We start from the raw sequence: 20,731 nt of genomic DNA on the forward strand, positions 1-20,731 counted from the left end.
CCATTAAACATGAAAAATAAAGCCTTCAAAATTTAAAATAAAAAATACAAACAGATAAACACTACCATACTTTTTTCCTTTTTTTTTCAGAGAGTATTATATCAATGTATTAGATGATTTTGGCATTTAACTAATCAATTAAAAAACAATGTCTTTATGTTCTTATTGCTATTTGTCTATGTATTTTAACTTTTAAATCAACAAAATTATTTCACAAACATTTTCAAATACTCCATCTTTTAATAAATAAGATAACTTTTTGATTTCTTTTTATTCCTCATTTCTAATTGTCAGAACCCATTTAAAACCCACTAAAAATCCCATTTGAGTGGAAGCCAAATGTCAAGGAAGAGAGCTGAAAATCAGAGAGTGGAAAACAGGTGGCAGCAGGAGGTTGGTCGTTCGCTAATGACGATAGGAGTAAAATTCTGGGTTTTCAAAAGTTCACGCCACTTCTGCATGCACCCTTATTCCCCAAAGTTCTGAACATTCATTTTCTCCTACTTCTCTCTAAGATTTCTTCATCCTCCCTCTACAAAATCTTACTCTTTTCTTCCTCTGATCATCAAACAAACCACACTTGAGTACTCCCAGCGTCGAGGGCGTTCGTTTGAACCGATCAGTTTTTGATTCCGAGCTGGTAAGTTCATCTCTCCCTCAGCCATGTGTTTTCTGTCGCATGCAAACCCAGATTTTTGGTTGCATGAGTTGATCCTCTCATTCTGAGTATTTCTGGTCTTGTGTTTGATTTAGTTTCTTAAGGCGTGACTGTAGAACGCTAAGGTCTCTGGTAGAGGCGAACCATATGCTGCATTTGTGAACGTTCGGTTACGCTTAGAGGTAAGGGAAGCTTATATAATTTGATTTAGTTTCTTACTTTGAATGGATGCATGTTCGTTGATTGCTGAATGAATATGAAAAATGGATGTTACTGCATTGTTGACTGTATGAGTATATGAATATAAGATATGAGAAACTGGAATGAGATTGTGTTTGATGATTTGGTTGATGATGAAATATGGTATGTTGTTTAAAAGTATTGATGATTAATAAAAGACATGAAATGGGTAGGGATCTTGTCGAGAGTCAGTATTGACCATTCAATTATACAAGCATTCGTTCTCAGTAGCGTTCGTTCTTAATAAGTGTTTGGTATTAGACCAGCGCTCGTTCGATATAATGTTCCGTTTTCTTATGGATTTGATTGGAACTGGATTCTTTCATTTGGAGAGAGTTCTAGTTGAAGACTAGCATCTTCATTTTGTAATATTCGTACATGAGCGTTCGACCAAGGGTAGTCGTTCCTTGGTATTTGGTTATAAACTTCAGTATATCTATATGCATTTGTATATTTTGTTCGATCTTGAACACTAGTTAAATGATATCTTATATGTATTAAGCCTTTATTCTATAAGTTTAGTAGTGCTCGGTCTTACCCCAAGCGCTCGTATTAAGTAGTGCTCGGTCTTACACCAAGCGCTCGTACTAAGTAGTGCTCGGTCTTACACCAAGTACTCGTACTAAGTGGTGCTCAGTCTTAAACTAAGCGCTCGACCTTGATTCAGTAATATGATTTTTAAAATAAGAGCATTCGGCCAACCTCAATAGCGTTTGGTCTCTACAATGCTCGGTCTTCGACTAACACTCGTTCTCCTTTATGTTAAACTCATTAATAAAGCTAAGTATTTATATCGTTCGGTTTCTTCATATAATTACGTCCGTTACTATTATTTGATGTCCTACAGTATCAGTTTCTAATGGGGTTCGGCCTAGAGTGTTAGTACTCGGCCTAGGCTTTACGGTGTTCGGTTTGAACTATCAAGAGTCAGTTCATTAAATTGGCTCACTTGGTAAATAACGTTCGTTCTATTAGCCTCTCAGAACTATTATTGTATTCGGTCCCTTTCACAATAAGTGTGTAACTCTCTCGATTTGATCTGTTTTGAGTTGGAGACATCTTGGTCTCACTTCAAGTGTTCGGTCTTGTTCTGCATTAAAAACTAACGTTCGGTATTTGGTATCCTACGGGATCTTTATTCAAATTGGTTCAGTTGAGGTTTTAATAATGAAAGATGATGGAATATGATATGAATGAAATGACTTTGGTTATGAAAGAGTGTTCCGGGAAGGAATATCTCATGATTTGATATTGGAATGGTAAAGTATGAATGTGGTCAGACTAAGGTGTCGTTCATCCTGATATTCTAATGGTCACCGAGTCTCAAGTAGAGAATGATGGCGCATGTGGTGAGAATAGCAGGAGGCCTGGTTGCGTATAGCTTGGGGTTCCAGCTATCAGACTAAACTCATGTGTAGACTTGGGTTTCTAGCTACAGTGAGGGATGAAGGGCTAACCTCGTGTGGCGACTTCGGTTTCCAGCTATGGTAATTCTGATGGTTTTCAAGGTTACCTTTCCACGAGTTCATGAACTTAGTAGCTACACAGAATTCATACCGTCCGGACAGTCAGAGTAAAAAGAACAGTCTTTGCATGCATTGTTATATGATTATGGTTGGGAAAAGTATGATTTTTGTACATGATGGTTTTTATTATACTTGTGTGAAATATATGTTGATGTTTGAATTAAATTACATAAGCTTACCCTATTTCCTGTCATGTCATGAATTCCCAATCGTTCGTCCTTGTCATTGCGATCACCCTGTGGGTGGGAGCAGAAGGAGAAGAGATTGCTGGAAGAAGCATTGGAAGAGACGAACGTGAAGGTCGAAACTTAGGACGCTCGGTCAGTTATTGGCCTACTCTTTTGTAGGAGTGTTCGATCATTCGTTTACTTTATCTTTTGATTTGATCGTTCAGCATAGGAAGGGTTATAAGTCGTTCGTTCTATATTTGTATAGTTTTAATTCTCTGCTATTTTTGTAAGGTCGTTCGGCCATAACCGTACGTCCTATCTTTTTTGTAAAACTCGAGCTGTAATATTATTATATGTGATCTTTCTATTATATGGTTTTATACTGTATTTTTGGGATGTTACATTAATGGTATCAGAGCAGTTAGTTTCTAAACGACCTGCGAGTTGTGGGTTTGTCATGTTTTTCCTGTGGAAAGTTGAGTCTAAATGGTATGTTCTACTATTTTCCCCAAATTTAGATGCAAAATTTGTATATTCAACTAAAAGTTTTGAGAACAGAGAATGTCTTGATAGAAGTAATGAGGATGAACACTCATGACTTGTACCAGAGATGATTTTCTTTTCTCAATTCTGATTGAGATTAGACCCTTCTATTTATTGAATTCGACCGTTTGGTTTTTTGGTGATCGTTCGGTCTCTTACTGGCTTTCTTGTGACCGAACGTTCTATTAATTGTAACCGTTCGGTCATGCACTGTCTTTTTGACTATGCTGATTTGGTTTTTGGCTGTAGTCAACGTTCGGTTTAAATAGTGTCCCTGAGTTAGACTGATGGGTATTTCTGTCTGTATTTTCGGTAGATGGCATCTAGGTCTCCTCCTCCCTCACCTACTGATATGGATGTACCTAACTCCACGACATTGATGAAATCAATAATCACAAATATGCAGCAACAAAACGTCGCGTTAGTTCAGCAGAATTTGGTGGCTCTTCAACAATTGGATACCGCTCGGATTTCAACAGAGACGTCTCAGCAGTAGTATGTGGATTTGATGTTGAAGGATAGGACTACAGTTGGGTCATCTACTTCTTCTATTCACCAACAAGAGTGGAGCTTAGAGAGTTTTCTACAACATCATCCGGCAAAGTTTAGTGGGAAGTGTAGTCCAGATGAAGCTGACCAGTGGCTCAGTGATGTTGAGAAAATTTTTCATGCCAAGAAGTGTTCGGACGAGAACAGGCTGGCTTATTCAGAGTATTTGCTGACTGGGGAAGCAAGTCATTGGTGGAGTAACCCGAGGATGTTGTTGGAAGGAAACGATACGCTCATTTCCTAGGAAGTATTCAAGCAAAAGTTTTACGCTGAGTACTTTCCTAATAGCGTTCGGTTTGCAAAGGAAGAGGAGTTTCTGGAATTGGCTCAAGGGAATATGACTGTATATGAGTATGCCGATCAATTTAAGCATATTCTAAGGTTTTATACATTGTAAACAAATGAAGAATGACGGTGCAGAAAGTTTGAGAACGGGTTGAGGAGCGACATTAAATTGTGGATCAAGTGTTTGTGTATTCAGGAGTTACCAGTTTTGATTGATAGAGCGAGAGTATTTGAATTGACGTAGCACGAAGTGGACAGTCAGCAAACTCAGCAAAGGGGAGTGGATGAACCGAACGTATCTAGAGGTAATTCGGATTCCAGAATAACTCCTTATTCTCGGCCTTCTTGTTTTCCTTCTAAATCTCAAGGTTCTTCTACAAAGTCATCTGGTGCTTGTGGTCAATGTAGGCTGCAAAGACCAATAACTTTCTATAATTGTGGAGGGCCTCATTTGAAGTCAGTTTATCCTCAATTAAGAGGAAACAGGAGATGTTATAGGTGCAAGAGTGAAGGTCATTTGGTAGAAGACTGTCCTTTGAATAAGAGCACATTTACTCAAAACCGCTCGGTAGGACGGTTTCAACGGAACGGAGGTACCAGACCTTAGGCTACAAGAAGAGTGTATGTTTTGTTCTATGAAGAAACGATCGATACATGTAATATCATTTGTTTACTCTTCGATTAAAACCGTGCACTGTTTGAATTGTTTGTGAGAAGGGCAGTGTTTGATCTGGTGGTGTAAACACCATCGATTGGTTTAGTTTAGACATCTAACATGTGAGATAGATGTTCATTAGTAGGTTAGTGAGAGTGTGATTTCTGGTAATGACTAACTTGGAAGTTACTCCAAGTGAGTAGTGTATAGATCGCTTAGTATCTATTGGGTTAGACCGTTCGTTAGCAAGATGGTAGCTGAATGGTAATAGTAAACGTTTGGATTGTTAAGTCATCCTGAAGAGGCGCCAAGGTTATCAATCCAGAATGAAGTTGCGTCTCTTTTGCACTAATGCCAGATGTTAGATTAGCATCAGTAATTTCTTACAGAGTAGAATTAGCATAGTGGATGGAACTCAAGAATCAGTTTATTAGAATTGAACATTTCATTATGGAATACGCTTGTTTTGCTGGCATAAAAGAAGGATGAATCAGAGTGGAACATCCGAGAGCATTACTAGGAGTGTTAAGGATAAAGAGAGTTGTGTGTAGAATTGTTCGAAGGGTGAATTACTAGAGGAGGAAAGCGCAAATACTAGGGCGTGTGTAAGCAGTGATAAACCGAGAGTCGGGTTTAGTTGAGAGTTTCAGGGACTTATATTATAAGTGAGAATACGAACGTTATTAGGGGCCTCAGTTGGAGGTAGAAAGTGAGTCGTCCGGTAGAACCGATCGGAAGTGAGTAAAGAAAAGATTTTGAGTTAGGAACGGACGGTATCCTGAAGATTCAGCTAAAAGATTGTGTCCCTTATAATGAAGAATTAAGAGATTGAGTTTCTTAGAAAGGCCATCACAATCAATTTAGTAGTTGGGTTTATAAACAGAAGTAGCTCGGTTTATGTGTTATAGTGTAACATGTCGAAAGGTGAAGGAAGAGTGATTCAGACATTCGAAGATCTATACGAACGACTGTTTTGAATCAATTAGGGGTCAGAGATGAAGTCTCATTTTCTCCAATGACCAATAAATGCAGTCTCTGCCTAAACCTAAGATATTTGATGCTCTTCTTCAAAACACTCAGCAATTATCTATACTCTCTTCCTTAAACAGTAACAAACTTTCCTATTAATTTTTTTCCTCTTGAAAGACTTGTGACTCTTTATAATAGTAAATTTTCCCTTTCGGTATTTATGTTACCGTTCGATTCACCTTTCAGAATCATTACCTCTTTATTTAAACGCCACCATTCAGCTCCTTACTCAAATATAACTGTTCGGTAGAATTGAAACCGGTCAGCATTGAAGATTTGCTAAGAACGTGCGTGCGGGCAGAGCCGTTCGTCCTAAGAAGCTGTCTCCTAAATTCATTGGCCTTTATCAGATCCTAAGATGAATCGGACCAGTTGCGTACGAGATAGCCTTACCTCCTTAACTATCCAACCTTCACTATTGAGAGTTCGTATGAACGTTCGGGTCTTTTGGCTGTTCGGTCTCGTCCGGCCTCTTTTGCGGTCGTCCTTTCTGTTCTTTACTTGGATTGGCTATATATATATTGTAGCTTGTCTTGACTTTCTGTAATAATTCAATCCCGTAATATTCAGATAATTCCTCTCTGCGTTTTCTCTTCTCTCTTTTTCTGGTTTCTTTTGTTTCTCTATTTCACACTCGAATCCAACATATCCTCGTCTGTTTTCTGATGAGTCTTAATTTTCGAGGTCGAAAATTTTTGTAGTTAGGGGGATTGTCAGAACCCATTTAAAACCCACTAAAAACCCCATTTGAGTGGAAGCCAAATGTCAAGGAAGAGAGCTGAAAATTAGAGAGTGGAAAACAAGTGGCAGCAGGAGGTTGGCTGTTCGCTAATGACGATAGGAGTAAAATTCTGGGTTTTCAAAAGTTCACGCCACTTCTGCATGCACCCTTCTTCCCCAAAGTTCTGAACTTTCATTTTCTCCTCCTTCTCTCTAAGATTTCTTCATCCTCCCTCTACAAAATCTTACTCTTTTCTTCCTCCGATCATCAAACAAACCACACCTGAGTACTCCAAGCGTCGAGGGCGTTCGTTTGAACCGATCAGTTTTTGATTCCGAGCTGGTAAGTTCATCTCTCCCTCAGCCATGTATTTTTTGTCGCATGCAAACCTAGATTTTTGGTTGCATGAGTTGATCCTCTCATTCTGAGTATTTCTGGTCTTGTGTTTGATTTAGTTTCTTAAGGTGTGACTGTAGAACGCTAAGGTCTCTGGTAGAGGCGAACCATATGCTGCATTTGTGAACGTTCGGTTACGCTTAGAGGTAAGGAAAGCTTATATAATTTGATTTAGTTTCTTACTTTGAATGGATGCATGTTCGTTGATTGCTGAATGAATATGAAAAATGGATGTTACTGCATTGTTGACTGTATGAGTATATGAATATAAGAGATGAGAAACTGGAATGAGATTGTGTTTGATGATTTGGTTGATGATGAAATATGGTATGTTGTTTAAAAGTATTGATGATTAATGAAAGACATGAAATGGGTAGGGATGTTGTCGAGAGTCAGTATTGACCATTCAATTATACAAGCGTTCGTTCTTAATAAGTGTTTGCTATTAGACCAACGCTCGTTCGATATAGTGTTCGGTTTTCTTGTGGACTCGGTTGGAACTGGATTCTTTCATTTGGAGAGAGTTCTAGTTGAAGACTAGCGTCTTCGTTTTGTAATATTCGTACATGAGCGTTCGACCAAGGGTAGTCGTTCCTTGGTATTTGGTTATAAACTTCAGTATATCTATATGCATTTGTATATTTTGTTCGATCTTGAACACTAGTTAAATGATATCTTATATGTATTAAGCCTTTATTCTATAAGTTTAGTAGTGCTCAGTCTTACCCCAAGCGCTCGTACTAAGTAGTGCTCGGTCTTACACCAAGCGCTCGTACTAAGTAGTGCTCGGTCTTACACCAAGTACTCGTACTAAGTGGTGCTCAGTCTTAAACCAAGCGCTCAACCTTGATTCAGTAATATGATTTTTAAAATAAGAGCATTCGGCCAAACTCAATAGCATTTGGTCTCTACAATGCTCGGTCTTCGACTAGCACTCGTTCTCCTTGATGTTAAACTCATTAATAAAGCTAAGTATTTATATCGTTCGGTTTCTTCATATAATTACGTCCGTTACTATTATTTGATGTCCTACAATATCAATATCTAATGGTGTTCGGCCGAGAGTGTTAGTACTCGGCCTAGGCTTTACGGTGTTCGGTTTGAACTATCAAGAGTCAGTTCATTAAATTGGCTCACTTGGTAAATAACGTTTGATTCTATTAGCCTCTGAGAACTATTACTGTATTCGATCCCTTTCACAATAAGTGAGTAACTCTCTCGATTTGATCTGTTTTGAGTTGGAGACATCTCGGTCTCACTTCAAGTGTTCGGTCTTGTTCTGGATTAAAAACTAACGTTCGGTATTTGGTATCTTACGGGATCTTTATTCAAATTGGTTCAGTTGAGGTTTTAATAATGAAAGATGATGGAATATGATATGGATGAAATGACTTTGGTTATGAAAGAGTGTTCCGGGGAGGAATATCTCATGATTTGATATTGGAATGGTAAAGTATGAATGTGGTCAGACTAAGCTGTCGTTCATCCTGACATTCTAATGGTCATCGAGTCTCAAGTAGAGAATGCTGGCGCATGTGGTGAGAATAGCAGGAGGTCTGGTTGCGTATAGCTTGGGGTTCCAGCTATTGGACTAAACTCATGTGTAGACTTGGGTTTCCAGCTACAGTGAGGGATGAAGGGCTAACCTCGTGTGGCGGCTTGGGTTTCCAGCTATGGTAATTCTGATGGTTTTCCAGATTACTTTTCCACGAGTGCACGAACTTAGTAGCTACACAGAATTCATACCGTCCGGACAGTCAGAGTAAAAAGAACAGTCTTTGCATGCATTGTTATATGATTATGGTTGGGAAAAGTATGATTTTTGTACATGATGGTTTTTATTAGACTTGTGTGAAATATATGTTGATATTTGAATTAAATTACATAAGTTTACCCTATTTCCTGTCATGTCATGTATTCCTGTTCGTTCGTCCTTGTCATTGCGATGATCACCCTGTGGGTGGGAGTAGAAGGAGAATAGATTGCTGGAAGAAACATTGGAAGAGACGAATGTGAAGGTCGAAACTTAGGACACTCGGTTAGTTATTGGCCTACTCTTTTGTAGGAGTGTTCGATCATTCGTTTACTTTATCTTTTGATTTGACCGTTCAGTATAGGAAGAGTTATAAGCCGTTCGTTCTATATTTGTAGTCATTTGTCTGCTATTTTTGTAAGACAGTTCGGCCATAACCATACGTCCTATTTTTTTTAAAAACTGAGCTGTAATATTATTGTATGTGATGTTTCTATTATATGATTTTACACTATATTTTTGGGATGTTACACTAATTATCTTTCAATCAGTTATTTTTTTTAATTAAAGATACAGAGGAGATATAATATGCAACTTTTTGTTTCTTTCTAATAACTTGATCATATTAAAAAAAATTAATTCTTTTTTAAAAAAATTAATTGAAAACAAAGGGGGTAAATAATCAATTTGAGAGTTGCAAAGACCAGTTTTTATAGCGGGAAAATTCCCCAGAATTCAGAATTCAGAGTCATAATCTAAGAACTGGTTCATCTCAGATTTAATCATCATTCTCAAGCTTATTGCTTGATTCCAGAAATCTATCATGTGTTCCTGTCTCTCGGTGTCTTCCATGGTGGCACTGTTGCGCATAAGAAGAATCATCGTCACCTGCATCAACGCGCATGGCTTTCCGTTCTCTCCTCACTCTTCTCCAAAATCCAAACTTTTCTCAACATTGCCGCTCCAACTCCAATCCTTAGAGTGGGAACCTCTCACCAAATCCCAACTCAAGACCCTCGTTCTCAACCAGTACGCCCATGGAAGCTTCACCAACCTCATCAAAAACGTCGTCGCTTCACCCCTCGTCCTCTTCACCGCATGCCAAAATCTCGCAGCCGCTCCCTTACGCCCGGCCTCGATCCAGGGCCATTTCAGCATCGAGACCACGTCCCGGGAGCTCCGCGAAAACCGTTTCAACGTGGAAGCATGTTGCGTCACACTATCGCCCTCCAGTAAAACTGCTTCTTCTTTGCCTTTGGTTTTACCCAATTTGAAGCTCAAAGCTGTGGTTGAGGCCATTCGGATGGTGTTGGAAATCGTGTACGACGAACGCTTCGTCACATTTTGCTACGGTGGCCGCGTCGGAATGGGACGACACACTGCCATAAGGTACTTGAAAAACTCCGTCGAGAACCCTAGTTGGTGGTTCACCGTGAGGTTCAAGCCTCACGGGTTTGAACATTTCCATGTGGAGAAGCTGTGTTCTGTTATTGAACGCAAAGTGAAGGATGTCGTTTTCATTGATTTGATAAAGAGGTTGTTTCAATGCAAAGCTTTGGTGATTGAATTGGGTGGGGATTGGCTGGGAAGAGGGCTTCCTCAGGAATGTGGTTTGTGTTCTATTTTGATGAATGTTTACTTTGATGGCTTTGATAAAGACATTCAAGAGATGCGACTGCGGGAGAATCGAGAGAATCGGGAATTGGATCCGAAGATGATTGGTTCAGGTTTGGATTCTGATGTGTTTTACAAGCCTGTGAAGGTGTATGCGGTGAGGTACTTGGATGAGATACTTGTTGCCACATCAGGGTCGAAGATGTTGGCCATGGAGTTGAGGACGGCAGTTGTCAAGAGTTTGGAACTTGGTTTGGGTTTACGTGTTGATAAGGTGAATACTGCAATTCATAGCGCTGGGTCGGAGAAGATTGTGTTTCTTGGGATGGAGTTGCAAGCTGTTAGGCCTTCAGTTTTACGCCCACCTATGTCTGAGAAAGCAATCAGAGCACGAAAGAAGTACCTCAGGCAGAAAGAAGTTAGGGCTCTTGAATTGAGAAATGCCAGGGCTAGGAATCGAAGGAATTTGGGTTTAAAGATATTTAGTCATGTTTATAAAAAGATCAAGCAGAGTGATGGATTTAAATTTGATTTTAGTATTGAAAGCGAGGTCCGAGATATTTTTAGATCTTGGGCTGATGAAGTAGTGCAGGAGTTCTTGGGGAATATAGACGAGTGTCAAGAATGGCATCGAAGTCTATCTACTGGTGATTTTCTTAAGTTGAGACACATCAGAAATCAATTGCCACCTGAACTTGTTGATGCTTACGATAACTTTCAGGAGCAGGTTGATAAACATTTGAATCCTACAAAAGCTAGGAAGGCGATTGAGGAAGAGGAAAGAAGAGTAAAGGAAGAAGAAGAACAAAGTTATTCCAAAGGAACAGTTGAGGATTTGACAAGCCTCTGTATGAAAGTTGAGGCACCAGAGATACTCATAAGAAAGGCTGTGAAGTTGGTTGGGTTTACAAATCATATGGGTAGACCAAGGCCAATTGAATTTCTGGTTGCACTTGAAGATACTGATATTATCAAGTGGTATGCTGGCATAGCAAGAAGGTGGCTCGATTATTTCTGCTGCTGCCACAACTTCAAGATGGTCAAAACTGTTGTATCTTATCATTTGAGGTTCTCTTGTATCTTGACTTTAGCAGAGAAGCATGAATCCACCAAGCGTGAAGTGATAAAACATTTTAGCAAAGATTTGAAGGTCTATGATATGAATGGAAATTATGAAGTGCATTTTCCAACAGAAAGAGAGGTTAAGATGATGGGAGATAGAAATCTTTCTGATCCAAAACCAGTCGATGGGGCTTTATCTTTGGCTGTAGTAAGATTGGCATCCGATGAGCCTCCATCACAATGCATTGCCCATTTCTGTGACAAGACAACCACAATCTTATATCGGGTCTACTTGCTGCACAACAGATTGAATGTGAACTCATCAGAGAAAGAAAAATGGGTGCAAGGGATGGGTGTAATTCATGAAAGCCTAAACCGTAAGTGCCTCCCTCTCTGCACCGATCATGTAAATGATTTGTACATGGGGAGAATCACACTTCAAGATATTGACTTTCCTTATTGTGTGGATGTGGACTGACTTTTGCTGCTAATATATATTTACTTCAGCTAGAATCAATGATGAGTCCTTTATACCTTCATGAATTTAAAAAGTTTTGGCATGTTTACAGTTTGTCCTTCGGTTATTTTAATTCAATATGTTTACCTCCTTATGTGATTCAATTTGCAAGTAGTTCTATTGGTGGTGAATTGGTTTCAGCATGTGTTTGGAGGAGATAAAGTCTCATAGGTTTTGCAGCGGGATTGGTGGGGAAATTTTCATCTAGTGAAGGTTGATTGAAAGGGGATTTGTAATGGAAGGAGGGACAAGGCAGAACTCAGTTCCTCTTCATGGTTCCATTCATAAGTCTAGGATTCTGGATGTTAAACCTCTGAAAAGTTTGATTCCTATTTTCTCTATGTCTTCTCAAGCTCCACCTCCTGGCCAGTATCCTTCTGGGTTTCCACCATTTTTCCCCTTTTGTGAACCTCAGCAAACTCCAACGGTGACCCCAAAGGGTGTTTACATACCTATTCCAATAAGGGTATATAGGAGTCCACCAGGGCCAGGAGACTCCAGTTCAACAATGGAGGGGTTCAGTGATCAACGTACTTCTGGGAAGAAAAAACATGGATCACCAAAGTCGAGCAGTGCCAAATCATCCTTAGATAAGCCTAAGAAAACTCAAGAGCCCCCTGTTGATTTAGGTGTTTTAGTTGGTATTACCCCTGCTCAAAAAGATGTTAGCCGCGAAGTGGTTAATTTTGTGCTCATGGCGTTTGATGCTCTTAGAAGAAGGCTCTGCCAACTTGAAGAGGCCAAGGAATTGAGCTTGGGTCGATCAAGCGTGCAGATTTGAAAGCCTGCAATACTTTGATGACCAAAGGAATCCGGACAAACATGAGGAAGATAATAGGATCAGCTCCTGGGGTTGAGATTGGTGACATTTTCTTTTTCAGAACCGAAATGTGTGTTGTGGGTTTGCATGTTCACTCCATGGGTGGAATTGATGCCTTGCATATTAGGGGTGAGTTAGAGGAGGAAACTTTGGCTGTGAGCATTGTTTCATCAGGAGAATATGATGACGATGCTGAGGATATTGATGTTATAACGTATACTGGTCAGGGAGGGAACTTCTTCAAGAAAGATAAGCACACCATTGACAAGAAGCTTAAAAGGGGCAATGTTGCTTTGGATAGGAGTTCGCGAGAACTCAATGAAATAAGAGTCATCCGGGGGATTAGGGATGATGTGAATCCAAATTTAAAAGTCTCTGTCTATGATGATTTGTATAAAATTCAGGATTCATGGATTGGAAAAGCAAAAGGTGGTGGGAAAGAGAAAGAGAGCACAAGAATTGGTTGGCATATTTACTGAGCAGTTTCGGTAGAACTATGATTCCTACTTCGTTTGGTTGAGACTGAAAATTGGACACCAGGTTCGTGTCATATTGCTCTTTGTTTGGACTGTTGGGATCATGGATTGGACAGATTAGTTGGAGAAATCAGTTCTGCACTGTTGTTCTGTTTTAGATTTCTTTTTCTTTGTTCTTCGTCTGGGAAAGCATTACTACTTTGATGTATTGGCTAATGGTTAGCAGTTGGTTGCCGTGAACCTTGTGTCCAATTTTCAGCCTCATCCAATGGTAAATAAAGCGGGAATCATAATTTGACCGAAGTTACTTCGTAAATAAGTGAACCAATTTTTGTACCTTTTTTTTCCCCAAATGATGAAAAATTAAGACTCTATTAACCCAGAAGACTCCTCTCCACTTGGGTTCAGTAGCACAACTTGTTAAGTTTAGACTTTTTAGATACACAGATAGGAGCTCAACCCAACAATACCATCTAAAAACCTGCCTTAGGGAGCAGTAAAGGCTAATAGTTTTTTTTATTTAGAACTCATAAATATGATGTGTGAAGGACTATGCTTAAACACATCAATTGCTCTTGAACACATCAATTGCTCTCACTCATGTTTTGAGTTTTTTTTTTTGTCCTACCACTGGTTTTTTCAAGTTCACTATGTCAGAAACTGATCTCACTTGAATCTTTGATTATACTTGATTTAACATAGATAGTCTGCTTAACCTGTAAGTGCAGGGTGTCTAATAACCATGTTATCTCATCATGTCATACTTTGAGTCTTTGATTACTCCTCTATTGTCCCTTGCAGGGTATTGAGTAGGTTGCTTGATGAAACTAATAAGATTTTGTGTGTTTGAGTTAGATTGGGAAGGTTCTGTTTACAACCAATTTATTTTGTGGTTCTTTCTTTAACAAAATTCTGCTTTCTGGATACTAGTTTCTGCAATGTTATACTTTTTAGAAACCAGTTAGTTTCCAGTACATCTGCAACCAGCAAAAGAAAAAGGTGAACTTCACAAGAACTGGAGAATATTGTGCTGGTGCAGAAGACTGGTATGCAAACAAGAGAAAAAGATGACAAATTTTGTCATATAGGTATATGGTATTATAATATTCATTCCTTTTTTATTTAAATTTTTCTTTTCTATTTAATTACAATAATGAAAGCCATTATAACAAGTTTTTTTTTTCTGATTAAATTCATCAAATGAAGAAAAATATCTTGAAGAAGTTTCAATTTACAAATTTCATGGATCATTTTATATGATTAGGAATGTAATTGATTTGAGCATTGGAATCTTCTTTTCTACGAAAGAGTTCTATAAAAAATTTATGAAGTGTACTAGCATGTCTTGCAATAATTTCTTTCTCTACTGTATGACATGTCAACTTTGAAAATTGTGAAAATTATTATTCATAATACTTTATTATTCAATTCTATTGCTTTGTTTTGTAGTATGTTTGTTTTTTTCATTTTCTTTTTCTAACATTTGATTTCTTTCGTGCAAAATGAGAAGGAAAGAAATGAAGAGTCAAAATGAGAGGAATATAAAGCAGGTAATTATTTGTTGGAAGAGGAAGTAGAAGACATCTTTTGAAGAAGTGAAATAGTCTGTTTTTTTTATCTCATTTTTTATGTAATAATATTAGAAAATAATCAATCCTAATATATTAATTTTCTCTTAAAAATCTTTTTCTGTTTTTCCATCTTTATTTATTATCTCTCAATTTCATCTTATGTCCAATTATATTGTAAGATAATGTTCTAGCCTTTTCATTCTGCGCTAATCCTTTTTTAAAATCTATTTATTTTTTAATTTAACATTTAAACTTGAAATATTTAATTTTAATATTTTAAAATCATTCTATTATAATATTTTAAACTTATATATGTGTAAGATAATATTATAATATTATGTGGCTTTTTATCATTTTAATTCTTGGCAACAAAGAATAAGTAATAAATGATAAATAATACTTTGATTAAAGTCAGACTAAACTTTAATCATATTAACATTCAAAAGACAAACCGTCACACATTTAGAATAAAATTTAATATAAATAAAATAAAATTCAAGTAATAAATGATTTAGCTAATAAAATGTTGTCATTTCCTATTTTTAATATTGAAATGGAAAAAATACTGTAAAAAGATAATATTTTACACTCCTAAATTTACCTTAATGTTGGCATTAAAAAATTGTAGAGCTGGCAACATAATTTAACCCAAATATTGTATAGAATGAGTGCAACAAACTTTAAAAAATAATGACTTAGGTAGAAATATCCATATTTTTACTACCACTTTTTAATTCTGTAAAAAAAATAGTCTTTTACTTTTTAATTAATAAAAATTTTAATATATAATTAAAAAGCTATCACAGAAATCCAACTTTATTACCATTAAACATGAAAAATAAAGCCTTCAAAGTTTAAAATAAAAAATACAAACAGATAAACACTACCATACTTTTTTCCTCTTTTTTTTCAGAGTATTATATCAATGTAAAAGACAATGTCTTTATGTTCTTATTGATATTTGTATATGTATTTTAACTTAAATCAACAAAATTATTTCAAAAACATTTTCAAATACTCCATCTTTTAATAAATAAGATAAGATTTTTTTTATTCTTCATTTCTAATTACCTTTCAATAATTTTTTTTTAATTAAAGATATTTAAGAATGCAAGAGATATAATATGAAATTTTTGGTTTCTTTTTAATAATTTTACCCTTCAAAGATTTGGAGGTAAATTTTTTATTGTTTATTTAAGTAAATTTTCGAGGTGAGTAAGAATAGATTTAGAAGTAAAATCTGTGAGAATTAATATTAGAATTTGATTGATATGATACATTAAAAAAAATTTCTTTCAAATCTATTTTCATTTACGTCAAACTTTTACTCAAATAAACAACAAAATATTTACCTTCAAAACTTCTCAAATCCATTCAATATTCTTACTAAATTGTAAGTTGCAAGAGAGAGAAAGAGAAGAGATAAATCACATAAAAAAAATTGACAACTTTCGTAACTTTTTAAACTCTTTTTTAAAAAATTTATTGAAAACAAAGGGGGTAAATAATCAATTTTGAGAGTTGCAAAGACCAGTTTTTTATAGCGGGAAAATTCCCCAGAATTGTCATAACCTAAGAGGTGGATCATCTCAGAGAGAATCATCATTCTCAAGCTTCTTGCTTGATTCCAGAAAACTAAGGAAGCGTTTGTTTGCGATGGAGAGTGTGAAGAAGAAGAAGATGAAGAGAGGAGACATGGTGTGGGTCAGATTCCCCTTCTGCCCTCGCAAATGGCTTCCCGCGTTGGTTCTTTCTTCCGACAACCTTGGCCTCAATGTCACCTGTTCCTTCTCCTACACCAAAAAAGACACCGTTTTCCCCTCCTCCTACGTCTCCCACTCCGAGATTCTCCCCTTCGAGGAAGCGTTCCCCTTTATCGCTAAGCGCGACGAAGTTGATTTGCCGCTGCTTCATTCCGCGCTACGCTTCTTCGGCCGGAGAATCATTTCCGGGCTGCGTTGTCGGTGTCTGACGGGCCTTGATGGGCCGGACTGTTCTTCCGGGTTTGATCCGACTGAGGTTTTGGGCTTTGTTTTGGACGCCGCCGTTTCGCCGTCGGTCGAACTCCCATCTTTCGCACGTGCTGTTAGAGTCGTTGCTCAGGTTCACGCTTATCGGAGCTGTTGTTCTTTAAAGCACAAGAAACTTTACAAAGAAACTAAAATCGCAGGTAGTTCTGTTTAGGTTAATAGCAGTTTTGTTTCAATTTCGTCTCAGTATTTTAATAGTTCTTGGTCAAATTATACTTTAAAGGGGTGCATGTAAAATAAAAATTATTATAAAGAAAAAAAAATCTAGACTGTGGGTGTAATTTTCTTTAGTATTTTCAACAAATTTTATTGATTGTGCTAGAAGGAAGGTATGAAAAGGTGTGATGCTAAACTTTTTTGGCAGGGTTTGTTTTAATTTTGGTCTATTTTATTTTTGAAAAATTTCTAGTTGTTGATTTTAGTTCCTATTTCTGTGTTATTCTGTTGTATTTTGGACTAAGCTTTGAATGTACGAGCCAGGTTTCTGGCTGTAAATTGACGACTTCTCAATGTGGCTCTATTGATTATTGTGAGTTGAGAAAAAAATTTGTAGCATTTATACGCCTTGATAAGTTGAGGTTTACCATTTTTCTTGACATAACTAAGCTGCTGGTCCCGTATGGTGAATGGCATCTTGAATTTAGAAACTTCTGTTGAGATAACTATGTTGGATTTTCCAGTTTTGTTGTTATCTGGTACTCCAATGTCATGTTTCTGACTTTAGTATACATTGTAGTGAACTGCAGAGGCTGTGTATTGATTTTATCCCGTCATTTTATAATGTTTTTCAGTATGCTTTTTGTAGGTGATAAATTGAAGCTGATTCCAAGTTCAATTTTGGGTCAGAAGAGGCATTTAGTTACTCAAGAATCTGTTGCTTTGGAATCCCTGGTAAAATGTCAGATCGTATCCAAAAACCAACAGTCAAAGAAAGTTCTTGGTGCTATGAAGAGATTGATCTCAACGGTTCCAGTTTGGGAAGTAAAGTCTGCACAGTTGTTTTTTAATAGACATCCGATTATTTCAGAGAGTTTTATAGACTGTCCTTCTTTAGAGCCACTTTACATGCTGCTAGAAAGACTAAAATCTTCAAGGCAGAGCCTTCTGGGATTCAAAAAGATATCAGACCGGGGCTTAGTTGATATCTCCTTTGAAAACATTGATACTATGAGTAAAACTCACATCTTAGTTCCTTCCAATTTTATGATTCATTTGAGAAACTATATTGATGAAAGAGAAGACAATGGCCAGGAGCTTTGCTGGAGATTGCCTGACAAAGACATCATTGTATACCTTAACAGGAAAAGAAGGCGACTAGATAAATCAGCTTCATGTCATGTTTTGCCTCAAACTAGTGGAGTTCAAGAAAGTGAAAGGGATGCATACATTCTAAAACATACCAGACCACGGATCTCAGACATTAAGATGCCTGAACCAGAAGGAAGTATCCAGAAAGGCATTCAGGCCTCAACGTACGTTTGTGAAACAAATGTGAACTTCACTGACAAGGCTCGGAAAGTGGATTCTACAAGAAGTCAAAACTGTGAATCATTGTCTAACTTGGCGTTTGACTTCCATTCTGATAATTGTGAGGTTGATGCTGGTGCAGCAAAAGGTAAAGGTATTCTAGGATCTGACTCATCTCTTTACCAAGAAAGTCTGCAAATGAGTTGCAATAGTGTTACAACGACTCCCAGTTCAGAAAAGTCTGAAGGAACGGAATTATTTTCTGAGGGTTGTTTGGTAGAGGGTAAGGATCGCTTCCAAGGTGTTGCTTCTTCGAAATTCAATTCAAAAGCTGGACAGTTATCAAGAACGCATGTCCCCTCTTGTTGTAAATCCCTTCACATGAAGTTCCCCAAGAATTTCAACCTTCCATCCAAGGAAGAGTTACTAAAAAAGTTTAGTGTAGTTGGTTCGGTAGATTCCTCTAAAACGAGAGTCTTTTTCTACTGTGGCTCGGCTGAGGTGTGCTTTTTACAAGAAGGTGTTGCAGTTGCTGCATATAAATATGCCAAAAGGAAGGCCTTGTTTGGTACGGCTAAAGTCCAGTTTTGGCTTGACCCTTTTGAGCCCAAAAGAAGAGGGTTCCAGCGTTCTGCTCACGTGCCCTTACTGAAATCATGTCTGAAAAAATCCAATACATTGAGAAAGGAAAGCCGAAAGAAAGAACGCAGAGTAAGATTTGAGTGTTGTGCTCATGTGCCCCCATTAGCTAGTAAACAAACAGGACCACCACTGAAATCATGTCTGAAAAATTCCAGTACCTTAGGCAAGGATAGCAGAAAGAAACAACGCAGAGTAAGATTCACAATAGTTACTTAGTTGACATGAATTTACTGAATGAAGAATGTCATAACGTATTTAACTATCTTCTGTTGGCTCTTCTTTGTTTCTTCTTTCAACATGGCATTTCCTCATGGAAGTGACGAAAAAGAAAAAGAAAAACCGAGCATTTAAATGCAAGGCGAAAATGTTAATTTGGTAAATATCAAAGATCTGTATGTTGAATCTTTACGGCTGTAAAAATGTTATCAAATGGATTATCAAAAGGTGACTTAATGGTTGAATTTGTTCTTAACTAGAGATATTGTTTTATATACGCTGACATATAAATGTTCACATGATGTGATCAAGACCATTCTAAAACAACCAAAATCAAAATGAATAGGATTCTCAATCATAGGGTTGCTGTATGAATAAAAACTCAGATAAATGCAATATTTTTCATATTTCATGCACAATCAAATTTATGATGAAACTGCAACCATGCACCTCGCACATTTTGTTAGTTAGTTAGTTAGTAAAACTTGAAACATTTATATACATTTATGTATAAACTAAAAATTTATGTTTTCTTAATACTTTTACTATTATTTTTCTTTGTATTTTTGAAGTAAAATTGATCGCTAATTCTTTTTAATTAAGATCCGGTTAAAAAATATCTATTAATATGTAGGGAACATGATTCTAATAACTTACCAATGATTTGCATTGCCAAAGTCCCACATCGATAGAAATTGAAAGTTAAAATACGTTTATAATGTTTGACGCCTGATTCACTAGTACCTCTGGATTAGGGGAGATGTGATTGGGCCCATGCTTCTTGCTGGGCTCAGGAAAGTCCCCGGGCCCTTACTGCAGAAATGCAGGCCCTGCTAAAGGGTCACTACGAGCTCGAACTTGCGGCTGAGATTTGTGTGGAGCCTATGCTTGTTCTGCCGTAGTAATTGGCCAATTTCACAGTCATTCACATGGTCATCATGACTAACTGAACGGGGCTTACTCCCTCCTAATCCCTATTTTAATTTTTTATTTAAATTAACTTTTTTATCTTTTATAATATTTTATTTACATTTTAACTAATATTAAGGCATAAATATGTTAAATAAAATAAGAAGTAATATGCTAAATATAAGTGATATCTAACACAATTAGTTATTGTTATAGGTTGATTATATATATATATATATATATATATATATATATATATATATATATATATATATATATATATATATATATATATATAATTGTAGTTTTTTATGTTATTCTTTTTATATAAATCTATAATAGTTATAAAAATGGTTTTGATAATTTAATTAGAAAGTTTTGGATAATTTAATTAGAAAAGTGAGTTAGTTGAGATTTTATAAAATATATTATTTAGAGATTATCAAAATTAATTAAGATAAAAATAAGTTTATTTATAAAGATAATGGCCTTTATAAAAAAATTCATAAAAGTAAATGAAATAGAAATATGTATGTTTTCTATTTATATTATATTAAAATAGAAATTCTAACCATTAAAAGAAAAAAAAAGACAGAAAATTGTAAAATAAGTTTTGAGTGGAGAATATTAGGTTAGTTTGCTAATTTATTGAAAAGACTTATAAAATCTAGAACTCTAAATTAGAGGTAAGAGGAGCTAATTTATGTTTTGATTTAATTATTATGATATAGGAGGAATTAACTCTCTTTTCTTTGTTTTGTCATGTTTTGAGGAGAATGAATTGATGTTATTTATTTATTAATTGTTTTGGAAAAGAGTGGAGTTAATTGAATGGTGGACGTGGTAGCTGGGTGAACGTGAAGGTGGTGAAAGTGGTGATAA

General features: G+C 36.6%; 3 protein-coding genes across 3 annotated transcripts; all 3 read left to right on the top strand.

Moving 5' to 3' along the window:
• The first annotated feature begins 9,254 nt into the window (after positions 1-9,254).
• Positions 9,255-11,679, top strand: LOC108332416 (nuclear intron maturase 3, mitochondrial). The gene has a single exon (XM_017567671.2). It carries the CDS (start codon positions 9,349-9,351, stop codon positions 11,677-11,679), a length of 2,331 nt encoding a protein of 776 aa, XP_017423160.1. The 5' UTR covers positions 9,255-9,348.
• A 274-nt stretch (positions 11,680-11,953) lies between these two features.
• LOC108332683 (histone-lysine N-methyltransferase, H3 lysine-9 specific SUVH3-like) lies at positions 11,954-12,499 on the top strand. Its single transcript, XM_017567997.1, has one exon. The coding sequence runs from the start codon at positions 11,954-11,956 to the stop codon at positions 12,497-12,499; it is 546 nt and encodes a 181-aa protein (XP_017423486.1).
• Positions 12,500-16,104: 3,605 nt separating this feature from the next.
• On the top strand, positions 16,105-18,986 carry LOC108333184 (uncharacterized). Its single transcript, XM_017568549.2, has 2 exons — positions 16,105-16,755; positions 17,421-18,986. Exons 1-2 carry the CDS (start codon positions 16,242-16,244, stop codon positions 18,938-18,940), a joined length of 2,034 nt encoding a protein of 677 aa, XP_017424038.1. The 5' UTR covers positions 16,105-16,241; the 3' UTR covers positions 18,941-18,986.
• The last annotated feature ends 1,745 nt before the right edge of the window (positions 18,987-20,731 follow it).

The sequence above is a fragment of the Vigna angularis genome, chromosome 11, assembly GCF_016808095.1.
Source record: "Vigna angularis cultivar LongXiaoDou No.4 chromosome 11, ASM1680809v1, whole genome shotgun sequence".
Lineage (NCBI taxonomy): Eukaryota > Viridiplantae > Streptophyta > Magnoliopsida > Fabales > Fabaceae > Vigna > Vigna angularis.